General features: G+C 43.3%; 1 protein-coding gene across 1 annotated transcript in view; it reads left to right on the top strand.

The window, feature by feature from the left end:
- NME9 (NME/NM23 family member 9) overlaps positions 1-15028 on the top strand; it is a 38317-nt gene extending 23289 nt beyond the window's left edge. The window contains exons 4-8 of the mRNA XM_054038811.1: positions 3988-4091; positions 5645-5716; positions 10009-10125; positions 11929-12027; positions 13169-15028. Coding sequence (XP_053894786.1) covers positions 3988-4091; positions 5645-5716; positions 10009-10125; positions 11929-11991 — 356 coding nt within the window. The 3' untranslated portion in view covers positions 11992-12027; positions 13169-15028. The remainder of the gene's footprint in view (positions 1-3987; positions 4092-5644; positions 5717-10008; positions 10126-11928; positions 12028-13168) is intronic.
- Positions 15029-15462: the final 434 nt, after the last annotated feature.

Here is a 15462-nt window from a genome sequence, read left to right as displayed (position 1 = left end):
AGAAATGACTTTACGACTTTGCTTGAGATTCTGCTCCACAATCTACTAGACATAATTTTTGAGGCTCCTTCATGATACTCCACCTGAAATTTCTCTTGCTCAGGTTAATCTAACAACTCCTATCTATACCCCTTTCAATCTGTCAGGGAGAATCCTGCCCCAGGAATTGACTCTAGTTAGAGAGATGACTCTAGGCAGAGTTACACTCTCCTGCTGTTTGCAACAGCTTTCCCCAAACTGGCAGTAATACAAACATTTCTGCAAAGATTCCTGTCATAACACTGTCATCAACTTAAGCCTGCAATGATTGAGACCGTCAGTGCTTCAGCTTTGAACCAGTATCACCTGTAGGTGCCTAACCTCCTCAGAGTTAGCCTGAGTAGCGGCTAGCCCAAAGGATGCATATGTAGGAGAGTTCATTCCTTATCGGTAACTTGAGAAAGTGGCACCAGTTAACTTAACTTAAATAATTAAATAAAATAACAAATAATTTTTTAAACCAATTTTAGTGAAATTGGTGCAAAAGGCTGGATAGACACTCGTATTTTGGTTTAAGAGGCTTGCTCGGATTAATTTAAATCTGTTACTAATTGGCATAAGCTGGTGGTCCTACCTTTTCAGGCCTGTGGGCTGGATGCTAGTTTGGGGGCACCTCTGTGGCCACATACAGAATTGTATGCTCTACAAAATGGAGTCCTCCATTTGGCATGACTTCACACATACATTGTATGTGAGGTCATGCTGCATAGAGGATTCCATTTTGCTCTACAAAGTGGCATCCTCCATGCAGAGTGGCCTTGCACGTAGGATGTTATTTTTTAGAGCAGGTCTGCTGGAGGACAGGGACACGTTTGGGGTCCAGATGGTATTGTTCTGCAGGCTGGATCCAGTCCATGGGTCACCACTTGGATCACCTCAGTGTGTGCATATGTAATCCACACACCTCCTGGGTGTGGTGTTCTGTCCCATCTAGTGGGGGGTAGGGGAGAGGAGAGAGAGAGAGGGAACACAAAAACAAAATAAAAAGTGTGTGCTCTACAGCCTTAGCTAACAGCCAATTGGCTTTTAGCTCATGCAGTAGAGGCTGGTGCACTAAGCTCCAGAGGTCCCAGGTTCAATTCTGCCCACCAACCCCCAGGGTCTATTAGCACTACACATACATATCCTTTTGCACTGGCTTAACTAAATTCATTTAAAATCGTACCTTTCATTAAACCAATGCAACTTGCTTTTCTAGAGCAGGCCTTAGTTTTACCAGCCTAGCTGATGTAGTTTCAGCATGGGAATTGCACCCCTTTCGCTGGAATGCAGTGCTGTGGCAGGACAGCACAGAGTCTGAATGTCTAAGGGGAGAAAACACTCAGCTTCCTCCACTGAGATTCAGTGAGCAGGTGTATATATTTGGGAACGTAAGAGTGACCTATAGAGTCTGGCTCCAGGCCCATCTGCTGCCTCAGGTTCCCCTCACCTGCAGCATGGATTGGTTGCTGAGATGATTTAACTCCTGGGCCATGCCCCAAAAAGTCTGCCCCTTTCAGGGTACCAAAGTCCAGGCAAACACAATACAGAAGAGTCTTCCACCCCAGTCATTGGCTGGTCACATCCCTTCCTTCCTGAGGGTCTGTCTTCTCTTCCACCCCTGCCCTCCCCCTGGGCTCTGCGTCTCTCAATCTTTCCCTGGCCGGTAGGGGTCACTGCAGCACTTCATTAAATGGTAGTATAAACAGCCATTCAGTCCTCCCCTTACTAGCAGGAGTTGCTGCACCCCTTTACAGTGTGACAGCATAGGGGGAATCCAGATCCACTTTCTACTATAGGTTCTCATCCTGGGAACCCTAAACAACTGGGCTTTCTGCCCCTTTGTAGCCTCAACCACCCCATTGCTCCTTCCTAACCCCTATTTCTGTACTCCCAGCCCTTCCGTATATCATCCTGCTCTTCTATAGACCTCTGACTCCCACAGCTGTTCTCCCTGGAGTCCCTCTCTGACTGAACCACAAGTGCTCTCATTTTCCCATCAGGGCTGCTCTTAACCACATGTTCACCTTGTTATATGACTTTGCCCATTTCCTTGACCTGGGGGATAGCTATGCCCATAACAGGTGCAGCTGAGCCCCAGCCCTCTTAAAGGGTCAGAACAGCCTGTAACAATGAGTAATGTCCAGAGTAGGTGCTGCCCTCTCTTATCAGAAGTGCTAATTATAGGGAAGGACACTGGTTTTCTTTCTTATTTCTCTTGGAGAAATGGGCTGAGGTAAACAGGATGAAGTTTAACAAAGACAAATGCAAAGTGCTCCACTTAGGAAGGAAAAATCAATTTCACACATACAGAATGGGAAAAGACTGTCTAGGAAGGAGTACGGCAGAAAGGGATCTAGGGGTTATAGTGGACCACAAGCTAAATATGAGTCAACAGTGTGATGCTGTTGCAAAAAAAGCAAACATGATTCTGGGATGCATTAACAGGTGTGTTGTGAGCAAGACACGAGAAGTCCTTCTTCCGCTCTACTCTGCTCTGGTTAGGCCTCAGCTGGAGTATTGTGTCCAGTTCTGGGCGCCGCATTTTAAAAAAGATGTGGAGAAATTGGAAAGGGTCCAAAGAAGAGCAACAAGAATGATTAAAGGTCTTGAGAACATGACCTATGAAGGAAGGCTGAAAGAACTGGGTTTGTTTAGTTTGGAAAAGAGAAGACTGAGAGGGGACATGATAGCAGTTTTCAGGTATCTAATAGGGTGTCATAAGGAGGAGGGAGAGAACTTGTTCACCTTAGCCTCTAAGGATAGAACCAGAAACAATGGGTTTAAACTGCAGCAAGGGAGGTCTAGGTTGGACATTAGGAAAAAGTTCCTAACTGTCAGGGTGGTTAAACACTGGAACAAATTGCCTAGGGAGGTTGTGGAATCTCTGTCTCTGGAGATATTTAAGAGTAGGTTAGATAAATGTCTATCAGGGATGGTCTAGACAGTATTTGGTCCTGCCATGCGGGCAGGGGACTGGACTCGATGACCTCTCGAGGTCCCTTCCAGTCCTATAATCTATGAATCTATGAATCTATGAATCTATGAATCTTATTTAAATGGACAAATTCTTTCTAGTGATGTTTTAACCTTCTTGGTCCCAGGATATTAGAGAGATAAGGCGGGTGAGGTAATTTCTTTTATTGAACCAGAAATTGGTCCAATACAAACTATTACCTCACCTACCTTGTCTTGCTAAATTATTTCTATCGATTTCAGCCAGACCCTGTTGTAAAAGATAAAAACAAGGCGGGAGAGTTAAGGTTGATTTCCTGCATTTCTGAGGGCTTGGTGTTTCAACTTTAATATTGTCCAAGAGCTGTTTTTTCTTACAGAATCTGTATGTGTTGAGTCAACATGCACATGTGTGTGTGAAGATTAATAATGTTCTGAAAGTGCTGCTGTCATACACAAGATTTTTCAGAGGCCAAATTGCACAGCATTAATAGAGCAAACAAACAGAGCTCTTTGGTGTACACATCCCTTTTGCAAAACCTTTTTAAGAAACAGGAACAAACCAAATAATTAAAGTTTGCCTGTCAGCTCAACTTTCATTAGTTTACCAACTCCTGGCCGTAATCTGACTTGTATCTTTTAGGTACCATGCTTGTTCTTCCCATGCTACCACTCTTCCCTACTTTCCAGTGTTTCTGTTTTTGCCTTATGAAGAGACAATATTTGAGCCTACAACAAGCAGCCTTTTATAATAATTTATCTGGGTGTGGACCACCTAACCCACACGTCTAGACTGAAAGTGAATTGTGGGATTTTGCTTCCTGGCTATCTGCATTTGGAAATTTCCCCCTTTCACTGCACAAGTGACCCTGCATAATCTGAAATTAGTACAATCAAAATGGAGTGAAAAGCTGCACTGACCAAGTTATTTGTATGTGCTTGGCCTCAGAATTTCTGAACTGTCCCCATCCTGTCATTGCGTAACCCTACTGACACACCTTCTCCTCTGTGCAGTTGTTGATGTGTATCAAGGCTGGTGTGGTCCATGCAGAACAGTCGTGAACCTTTTCAGAAAAATAAGGAATGAGCTTGGTGATGACCTCCTGCATTTTGCCGTGGTAAGATGTAATCCAGAATAGTGTCTGCTTCAAATGTACCAAACCACCCACAGAATCAACAGACAAAGAAATGCTGAAGCCACTTGTCCTTGCACTAGGCAGCAAATGTGTGCACAATACAGGAGTTCTTATGCATACGTGTAGTCCCACTGACTTCCTGGGCCTAGTTATGAGAGGATGGGGAAGCTTCCATGGATACAAATTGCAGGGATGTATCCCAGATTGAACAGTGGGAGAGACTACATTTTAATATAACTTAAGAAACAGTACTCAATAATATAACATTGTTGCCTTGTCTTCCCTCTCACAAACTGTATGCTGTAGGAATACTACATTTGCAAAGTGAAGCACTCATAAGTTGAGAAATGCTGAAGTTAAGGATGTCTGGGCAACCTTAACTCAGCCTCTTGTGGGTATGCATTCCAATGACTTTCTAATTACATTCCAAATATAAAATCTTCCTTTTAGAAGTTAGTTAAGGTTGCTAAATGGCAACAAGGTATGTGCCTATCATATCACTTATAAACTCAGGCACTTAAGAACAAGGACATGAATAAGTCAGAACCTCAAACCTTACACTGCACAAACACTTTTTCTTATCACGCATAAAGAAATGGATAATTCATCTCAACACATCTTCAATTCTGACTAATAGGCTTTTGGTTTTATGTATTTTATCATATTTGGAAGTATAAGTAATGCTAATCAACATGGTCTTATTCATTCCTAATCAATCACATTTGGTATTGTTCTTTGATGACAAGTTTGACTCACCAAGGTAACTGTGGTGATATAATATACCTGTATTTAGACTTCTGTAAACATTTGACTTATTCTGATTAACAACCTAACACTATAAAGAATCAATATGGTGCATATTAAATAGCTCAGCTGGCTGAATAGCTCTCAAAACATGATTGCTATTAGGGAATCAGTAATGAGTGGGGGTGTTTCCAGTGGGGTCCCATAGAGAGTGGGATCAAAAATCAGATATGCCAATAATCCCTCATGTGCCTATGTGTGGCTGTGCCTTCCTTTCAGTCATTAAAACATTTAAAAGTTATTTAAAAATGCAAGTAAGCTAATTTGGAGGCTGGATGTACATCTTATAGGGGATAATTTTAAAAATGGTGCTTAGCACCTTTATTAAAGAAGGATGTTGTTTGCACAGTGAACAAATTGGTAGTGACATTTAAAATAAGATCTTAATACACCTCTACCTTGATATAACGCTGTCCTCGGAAGCCAAAAAATCTTACCGTGTTATAGGTGAAACCGCGTTATATTGAACTTGCTTTGATCCACCGGAGTGCACAGCCCCGTCCCCCTGGAGCACTGCTTTACCGCGTTATATCCAAATTCGTGTTATATCGGGTCACGTTATATTGAGGTAGCGGTGTATAAGCAATGTGTATATCTAAAAACATATTTTAAAAGCTTTTCCAAACCCGCACACTAATAGGGCAAAAATATTTCTCAACCCTTTTTGAAATGTTTACTTTTCTACAATGTAAAATTTTGATATAACCAATTTGATATTGTGTTTTATTTAGGCTGAAGTAGATTCCATTGATGCTCTAGAGAACTACAGGGGAAAATGTGAACCTACCTTTCTGTTTTATGCAGTAAGTTAGAATATTTTAAAATTGTAAACAATAATAAACCTTACCAGTTGAAATAATCATTTTCTTCCAAAGATGCCTTGTTTGCGTTTTTGATCTCCAGCTCCTGGATATATATTCCACCTCTTTCATTCACTTCGCTAATCAGTTTGGTGCCAAAATCCTGTCCTGAATGCAACCTGATTTATCTATCCCAAATGCTGCCATGCATGATAGTCATTTTATTTTCTGTGTGTCTGTCTAGGTATTTATAATGTACCCACCATCTGGACACAATAGCATCATATCCAATCAGTTATTATCTTTTGAACACTCTGTCCTAAGTTGCTTTCCAGAGCAGCTGTAAATAATCCAATTACAACATTGTTATTTTATTAATAAATAACTGAACAAAAGAGACGTTAAGATATACTGTATAGGTGAGGGGAAATAAATGTGTAATGGAATTTTGAAATGCGATGAAGAGCTGATGGGATCAGGACCAAGGTCCAGCTAAGCTGGTGTCATTTCTCCACCATTGTCCAGGATGAGCTGCATCAGAGGGAGGTGTTAGAATGCTCCTAATGGCAGTTATAGAATAACCTGCCCATAGGGCAAGTTTCTTCCTAGCCCCCATCAGTCAGGGTTGACTCTTGCCCTGAAGCATGAAGGTGTGTATCCCTTCTTTAAAAGGACAAAATCACCCTCATTAATGTAACAGTGGATGGTCTCACTCTCCATCTGAATGTCCTTTCTGAATCCTGGACTCCATGATATCCTGTGCAATGAGCCCCACAGGCCACTTATTAAAACCCCACATAGTTGAGAACCAGGGCTTTGTCTTTAAATCACTTCAGGTCTCCCCTTGTCTGTGCCCAGTGAGAGAGTAACTTGTCTAGTCACTCATGCCTTCCATCCATTACTATGTGAAATGGTTCAAGCTGCTCCCATAGAACATGCTGCTTCCCTCCTCTTTAGTTCATTCACAGATGGCAAGAACCCTCCCGTAGAGCATCTTGCTGACCTGTACCTACAGCCGTGCTGAGGGGCCAGGGCAGCACTGTTTGTGCTCAGGCCATAACTGAAGATAGACAATGGGAGTGAGGAACCAGAGTTGCAAGAGCCCTTTGTCACCTGCCAATAGGCAATGCATGTCTCAATTATATCATGAGAGTGTGTGCTCACTGGCTATTGACGTGTATCTAAAAGGTGTCATTTGAGCAGTGTTAGCACCTCTCTTCTATCTCCCTAGTGCTGGACAGTCCGAGTAGCTGAGGTCAAATGAGTGGAGATGGGCACTTGGAAAGCTTGTGCAGATGATGGAGAATGGTGTTGTATACATAGCATGTATACAGAAGAGAACTTTTCCCTATTTCCACAGGCTGAATGGCTCACCCTGAGGGAATACGGATGCTGCCCTCATTTCCTGGCACTGTAGGAAAGAGGGCTCTCTGGCAGAACACCTGCCTGGCCTGGAGCTGAGTAAGCTTTGTCCCTGGGGAGTGGGGGTGGTACTCAGGACCTCCCAATCATCCCCAAAGGGAAGACAGTTGACTGTGATCTGCCACAACGTAGATTAATTTAAAGCAAAATAATTTAAATCACTTATTTAAATAATGATTTGAATCCACAAGCAGGAAACTTTGATTTTAATAATCGATTTTAATTGTGGTTTACATTTGTACTTTTTAGTTATTTTCCTAGAGAAAGGTTGATTCTCTTTGATTGGTGACAATTCAAACATGTTGATTTGCAACAAAATATAGTCTTTACACTAAGTTTGGTACTTCTTTTTGCTAGCCAGGATGATACACAGTATCTATACACATTATTTAAACAATTATATAACTTAATTTACATTTATTCAGCCTCTTAATTTTCCCATTTTTATTATCTTAAACAATTGTGAATGATACATTTCTTATTTATTATATGATGATTAATTTTTTACTTGTGATTTGTGTCAAGCTCTATTTGGATGGAAATTCAGATTCAGTTATAAATGGACTCAGACAGCATTAAAGGTTTTGTTATTAAATAAAGCTACCTTAAAAGTGCTGAATACATAAGAAAAAGTTTATCAAAACACGTTCTTCCTGTAAAACTGAATTATTAAAGGAAGTATTATCTATACTTAACTGAACTGATTGTTTCTGGTCATCATGTCCTTCAAGATTTTAGAAATAGTAGATCTCATCCTCACACCCTAGTTTATATTTATAGATTGGGGGGAAAAAACAAGCTTTAATGCTTTTTCAATTCCTGTTTGGTTTCTTAACTTTCAACTGAACTAGATGCATAAATTGAAAAGAAGAAAGCATACTCTCTTCACCTACAGAAGAGGATAATGCTGTCAAAAGTTAGTTTGGCACTTCATCAAACTCTGGTTCCAGGTGTCTAGTCAGTGTCTTCCAGTTTTGTGTTTTGATTTTCTTTAAAATTTGGCAGCAAACATGTACTGCTTACTATTATGTTTTGAATTTAATTTAAATGATTTTATTAGAATATAAGAAGTTTAGGCCTTAAGATTAGTTGTCATTTCAATTTTAATTTTAAATAGGTTTATTTAAAAAAAATTGTCTGCATTTAATTTAATGGAAAAGCCAATTTTTTAATTGATTTTTATCCACCCAGGTATGCTAGCAGTGTGCCCCACGGTCTTTTGGAAGAATCCAGGATCAGAAAGCCCAGGGGAAATGTTACTTTTGCTCTTTACTCAACAAACCTAACATGATGGAACCCACTGGGCATGTTGTAGACCAAATCAGCATGTTTACTTACTATATACAACATGTTATAATTAATGGAGATATCCCATCTCCTAGAAGTGGAAGGACCTTGAAAGGTCATTGAGTCCAGCCCCCTGCCTTCACTAGCAGGACCAACTACTGATTTTGCCCCAAATGGCCCCCTCAAGGATTAAACTCACAACCTTGGGTTTAACAGGCCAATGCTCAAACCACTGAGCTATCCCTCCCCCCAACATGTTGCTCGAGCAGGTTTCTAAACATAGAACACACAACACCACTAGAGGACTCACAAGCTATTTAAAGGGATACTACCTAATTCCTATACACTGTAGCAAGACTCCTTCATGCCACGTCTCAGCTCATGGCACAGATGTGTAATAGCTTCATGGTTGAGTCTGACCACTGGGTTACCTGTGCTGTTGTGAGTTCAAGGAAAGTCTTGCAGGGCCCTTACACTTATTAGGGTTGTTACATCATTTCCTCTTGTTCTGGCAGGGCCAGCTTGCACACCCTTCCCCCACATCTGCCTGAGCAAATAGAAATGGATCAGGCTGGAAGCAATGCATCCCCCACCAAGACAAGAAAACATGACTGTATCCCCTCCCCTTAGAGCAGTGTTTCCCAAACTTGGGACGCCACTTGTGTAGGGAAAACCCCTGGCGGGCTGGGCTGGTTTGTTTACCTGCTGCCAGGGCCGGGTTTTGGCCGCCCCAAGCAGCCAAACAAAACAAAACAAAACAAAACCAAAAAAAAAAAGCCGTGATCGCGATCTGCGGCGGCAATTCAGCGGGAGGTCCTTTGCTCCGAGTAGGAGTGAGGGACCATCTGCCGAATTGCCGCCGAACAGCTGGACGTGCCGCCCCTCTCCGAAGTGGCCGGCCCAAGCACCTGCTTGGTAAGCTGGTGCCTGGAGCCGGCCCTACCTGCTGCATCTGCAGGTCCGGCCAATCGCAGCTCCCACTGGCCGCGGTTCGCCGCTCCAGGCCAATGGGAGCTGCTGGAAGTGGCGGCCAGTATGTCCTGCGGCCAGTATGTCCCTCGGCCTCCGCCGCTTCCAGTAGCTCCCATTGTCCTGAAGTGGCGAACCACAGCCAGTGGGAGCCGCGATCGGCTGGACCTGCGGACGTGGCAGGTAAATAAACCAGCCCAGCCCGCCAGGGGCTTTCCCTACACAAGCTGCGTCCCAAGTTTGGGAAACACTGCCTTACAGTAATACCTAGTCCCACTCCACGCAGCTGACAAGTTCTAGGTAGCTCCTCCATGGATGTCAGTGCATCAAGTAATGAGTGGCTTTTTCCTGATTCAGCCTTTCTCCTCTAATATAAATAAATCAATGCTCATGCTTCTAAAAAACTAACTGCTTTCACCTACCACTTCCCATTCAGTTTTGGTGGAGGTATTCTTTGCCAGTAACTAAATTAAACCTGGATTCTGCCATAATTAATACTGTCCTCAAAATAAAAATTTAGTTTAGCATTTCAACTGCTTTAGTGGGACTAATAAAAATAAACATCTTTGTCACCAGTAAGCATATCATCTGATTGATTGCCTTGTAATACCTTTCAGGGAGGAGAATTAGTAGCTGCTGTAAGAGGAGCCAATGCACCACTGTTACAGAAAACGATCCTGGACCAGCTGGAGGCAGAAAGGAAGGTTTTAGAACAAGGAGCAGAACGTGTGGTGGTAATCAGGGGTCTCAATATATAAATCCATGGAGGCATGTTGTCACAAGAAAGGTTCCCTTCCTCCTCATAATGCTGTCTCTGGTAGAGAGTACACACAAGCATTATCTACCTTGGCTGAGGGTATAAAAAGCACACCCCCTCCAACATCCACCAGTTCTCTCACCCTCCAGAAGCCGCCTCTGGAGTTGGGCTCCAACAACAGAATGAGCCTGACGTTTCAAACATGGTCATGATGGGCTTTATTTACCTTTTTGCACATCTGTGATGGCGTGTATAAACCCCACTCAGGCTAAGAAGGGGTTAACTAGCTCTGTTAGCCCCAGCTGATTATACCTGGAGGGTGTGTCAGGCCCAGGGAAGAGTTTAAAGGAAGGAGTTTAGAGGTTTGGGGAACAAGAGACTCAGGAGTAGTCTGGAGGTTAAACTCTGTGGGCAGGGCCTGGCAGAAGGAGAACTGTGCGAAAGCTACAGGAGTAGCGTTAACTCCTGTGGTGAACCTTGAAAAAGAAGAATAACTCTAGGGGGAAGCTTGGGGAGATGCTGCTTTGGAAGAAGAGTGAGACTGGAGATGTGTTGAGTACCAGTATTGTGTTGGGACACTACTTGTTTGGGACATTGATAGCCCGAAAGGGGTGGAACTATCATTTGACCTGGCCATAGGGCCAAGTCACCACCATACCAGACCACTGAAGTCCTAAGAACCCAAGTAGAGTTGTCTAAATGCTGGGTCATGCCACAAGTGGGTGCTCTGGGATGGTGACTGCAGAGATGGGAAGAGGGTTTGCTGAGAGACTGTGAGCTTTAGAAAAAGTTGTACAAATCAGCAACATTGCAGGAAGAGAGCCAAGAAACCATATATGCAGATGTCACATAGTGGAGGATTAAGGATGGACAGGAGAGGAAAACAAGATAAAATCAGTCAGTGTAAGAAAAGGCACCAAAACCTTGCCCAAAATAGCTCAGACAACTGTGTGGAAGGTGTGGACATGACTGTAAAAACAGATAATAGCCAGCATGTAGGGAAAAGTGCAGAATCTGCTGGAAGTACAAACAGTACAGGCAGAAGAACATGGTAAATACAGTGAAGGAATCTAGAGTTGAGACCTTGTACGTTGATCCCATACAGGAGTTGTCATAGGAGATCCTCAAAGGAGAGGCCTGAGCCAATCCCCTTTGAGGGATTGTGCCGGTGTCACTGTAGACCTAGCTAGCTCCAGCACTAGCCCAGCTGCTCCACCACTTATTAATACTCCCTTTATTTTGGCATATCCTGAGCTGTTTATTTCCCAAGAGCATGACTCCTGAATGGATGGTATCATTAATGAATAAGAAATAACTCTGCCTGTAACTCTGCTACTCAGAAGATGGCCTCACATGAGACATGCAGAGCAGGAGGTGTGTTTCTCAGGAGGCTACATTCCTTGGGTTTATTGTACTCTTGCCCAGGAAGTTGAGCTTGTGTGCTTGTCTGATCCAGATTTTGCTTCTTGTCTCCTACTGGTTTTTATTGGCAGCACTTCCTTCTCTCATTATTCCGGAACAAACCGAGAGGTTTGGGCAGCTAGTTCCTTAGTTGCACGCTTTGCACCTATGGAGAACACTGCTGCACAGCCCAGTGACTAAGGCTGGTCATTGCTGAACAGCCTTACCTTGAAAACAGTAAGAAGCAAATGGATCCAGTCCAGCTTTCTGCTGTGGCACATTGAAGTGTTTATGATTGGCACATGTATGGAGTGTGATAGGTCACTAAGTGTGGTGTGAATCCTGCAATCACAGCTCATTCATGTGTTCTCACTGCTAGATTAAGGATGAAGCCCTCTCCAAGGAAGGAGAAGATGCCACCATCATTCAGGAAGAAGAATAGGAAGACGAGCTGGGAAAGCAATCCTGCCACAATGAGGTAGCACAGTGCTTCCAGCCCCACTCCACTCCCCAGCCCCGCCCCACCCCATTCAGCCCTCAGTCCTGGTCCGCCTTCAGGCCAGATCTTCCCCCAACCCCACCCCACCCCGCCCCCAGCCCAGCTCTGCCCTCAGCTCCTCCCCCATCCTCAGTTCTGCCCCCACCTCCACCTTCAGCCCAGGCTCCACTGCTGAGGAAGATTTGGCTGCACAGTAATGGAGAGGCAGGGGTGCAATTGGAAAAGTTTGCATACCACTGCTCTTGTGGGCAGTTATGGACTAGTCTACTTCTAGAGGAAGTGTCTTCCTAACACACGGCCAGGTAGCGCGTGCCCAGTTGCACAGCAGTTTAAGATCCCACTTTACATTTTAATAAATCATATCAAATGTAACTGTAGGTATTCCTATTAGCCCTATAAATCCTCTTTTGAATCCTACCCAGTTCCAGGCCACAAGAACATGCAGCATCAATGAGCTCCACATGCTAACTATGCACCATGTAAAGCCATATTTCCTTTTAGCAGTATTAAAATTTGCTGTCTCAGTTTCATTGAATATCCCCGTTCTTCTCTAACAAGAGAGGATGAACAAAGCCACCTTCTCTACTTTGTTCATCCTATTCATTACTCTGTAAACCTCTATTGTAGCCCCTCCTATTCGTCTCCTTTCTTAACCAAACAGTCTTTCCATTTTGCCCCCTGTTCCTGCTACATCCTTGTTCAAATGGGTGACCACAATGGCACACAGAATCCAAGTGAGGGTGTACCCGTGAGCTATATCATGACACTAAAATATTCTCTGTATTATTTTCCATTTTTTGAGCATTTAACATGTTTTGACTGCTGCTTGGCATTAAGCAGGGGTCTTCATCAAACTGTTCAGAGCGATGCCCAGGTCTTTTCCATAAGTGGGAACAGGTTATTTACTCTCCAGTGTGCATTACTTTGCATTTGTCAAGATTTAATTTCATCTGCACAGAGCAGTGAGAGCATAAGACACTTTCATTCTACTGCACCTTGTTCATTGATGCAAAGACCAAAATTAATCTTGCACTGTTCGGTTGTACAGATCTGTTTGAACTTGCTATAAGTTGTTTAAATGTTTTCTTCTGCACATTATTAATTTTTTTCTCCTTGGTAGATTAATGTATCCCTAATCTTCTGGGATTGCTTTTTCCATTGTCCTATTGAAGCAGAGGAGGAATTTTAGAGACACCTTTTTGCCCTTTATACATGCTGCATCTACATACTGTGCTGCTTTTGCTCCTCCCTCTGAAGATATTTGCACACAATTAATGTGTTTATGAACTGGCATTAATGAAGAAATTCAGTGTCTGATATTTCTGGCTCTGTTTTTTCTATGGCACACTACACATTGGGTCAGATCCTACAGCCTGTGTAAGAGCTCTGGAAGGCCTCTGAGGCAGTGGAGCCAGCATGATTCCCTCTTGCCAGGGGAGTCCAGTGCAGGGAGACTATGCTGGTCTCTAAAGTTCCTCAGAGACTTTTCTAGTCTTGACTCCCTCTAAGCAGCATAGTGCTGCCCACCACAGCTCTCTCTCCACACAACTGCACTGTGTGGTTGGGTGGAGTCAACAGTTCTGTGACAAAGTGCACTCCCTGTTCAAAACACCAGTGGAGGTCCAGGAGATGTCACTTCCCTCACCTCCCATAGCAACACTATGCAAAGGACTGTTACGCAGCTCAGGATCTGGCCCTTTGTCTTTACTAACTGTAATAGGGCAACCCAAAGGGCCTCACCTAGAGAATTCTTTAAAAAACAAAACCAAAGCTTTTCACTCTGAGTGGCTTCCCTGCTTTGTCCAAGGCTGAGTCCAAGCATAAACCACTTGGGTTTATGATGATGCTATCTGTATTGCAATAGCACCAGGTGTCCCAGTCATGGACCAGGACCCCCCCGGTACAAACACACATTTGTGGAGTGTCTATACTAGCATTTACAATCCTGTTGGTTAACTCAGGTTAATTAGCAATCCAACTCTAGTCTAGACAAACCCTAAGGTCTCTCTACGCTCATTTGCATCAAAATAACTTTTTGGGTTTTAATTCACACCTTTAGTGATTTCTGTGTAAGTCTGTGTGCTTTTATTATGGAACAAAAGCACTGCAAAAGCACTGGGGAAAAAAATCAAAATCAGGGCACCCTACATGCTGCTGTTTGTGTCCTGGGCAAATGCAGCTCTGTGCTCTCTCATGAACTTTACTTCAGTTCTTGGTTTCCCTTCATCTAACAAATCTCTGGTTATTCTTTATGAATGGAAACACCTAGCATACACCATCAGTAAGTGGCACCATCGCAGGGGTCTAGCACAGGGAAGCAAATGAAGAGCAACAGCGACATTTGGTACAAGGAGGATGAGGACGTGATCTCTCTCTCTCCTAGATTTTGCATCAAAGAAACTTTCTGACATTACTTTGAATGGAGACAGGTGCCACTTTAGCAGGACCCAATGCAGCCCTGTCCCCTTTCTGCCTTGGAGCCAGGTTTTCAAGAGAGACCAGAACACTGGTTGCCCAAGGGGAGCAGAGGCCTTTTGAAAGTCAGGGACAATGAAAGTACATGTCTGAAATAAACAAAGTGATCAAACCAACAGAGAAAGCTAATTCACAAGAGGATAAGGACAGCATGGCATCTGCACACGAGCAAGGGAGAAAAACTCTGTCTGGGGTATAAACTTCAAAGAATATATTTCAAAGGTTCACTGCTCTTTAAAAAGAAGGGGAGAGAACCCCTTAGTTATTCATCATGTAGCGGACTTAGGGAATTCTGAGTCTGTGAATGTTGAGTCCCATGGCCAGAAGGGCTAGAGATACTGGTAGTTTTATGTGAGAAAAGGGATTGTAACTTGCTAGGATAAAGTTGTAGTAGCTAGAAAGTGGGTTTGGTTGGGTTTGGTTTGTAACCAGATCTGTCCCAGATCTCAGATGTATCACTTTAATTTCTGTTCTTTGTTAATAAACTTACTCTTAGTTTTACAATAAATAATTTTAGTGCTGTTTTGTTAAAGTGATATGTGCGTCCAGGATGGTGTGTGCTCTGTTTTTCTGGAGGCAGCAAATTTAATAATTTCTGTAACTGTCCATTGAGAGGGACTGGACACTGAGACATCTCTGGGGAACTGGGATTCACTGTTACCAGCAAGGCAAGATTTGGACTGGCAGTGTCTCAAGGGGTTTTCTGGTGAGGTGGACAGACTTGTGTGGCAGAGAACTGACACAGTCTACTCTCCAGTAAAGCTAACACTTGCTAAATCAGAGGGATAACACAGTGGTTTACAGTTCTTGGTGTCCTGATCAGAATGACACAATTTGTGTGTCTGACCAATCCCTGCTTCAAGGTGTGGGCACCGCCCATTCCCACTGTGCCATGTGTCTGACTAGCCCAGTGTGCAGGGTGTGGGCACCGCCCATTCT

This window comes from Malaclemys terrapin, chromosome 9 (genome assembly GCF_027887155.1).
Source record: "Malaclemys terrapin pileata isolate rMalTer1 chromosome 9, rMalTer1.hap1, whole genome shotgun sequence".
NCBI lineage: Eukaryota > Metazoa > Chordata > Testudines > Emydidae > Malaclemys > Malaclemys terrapin.
Note: the sequence above shows the minus strand (reverse complement) of the source record. Positions and strands in the feature narration are given on the sequence as shown.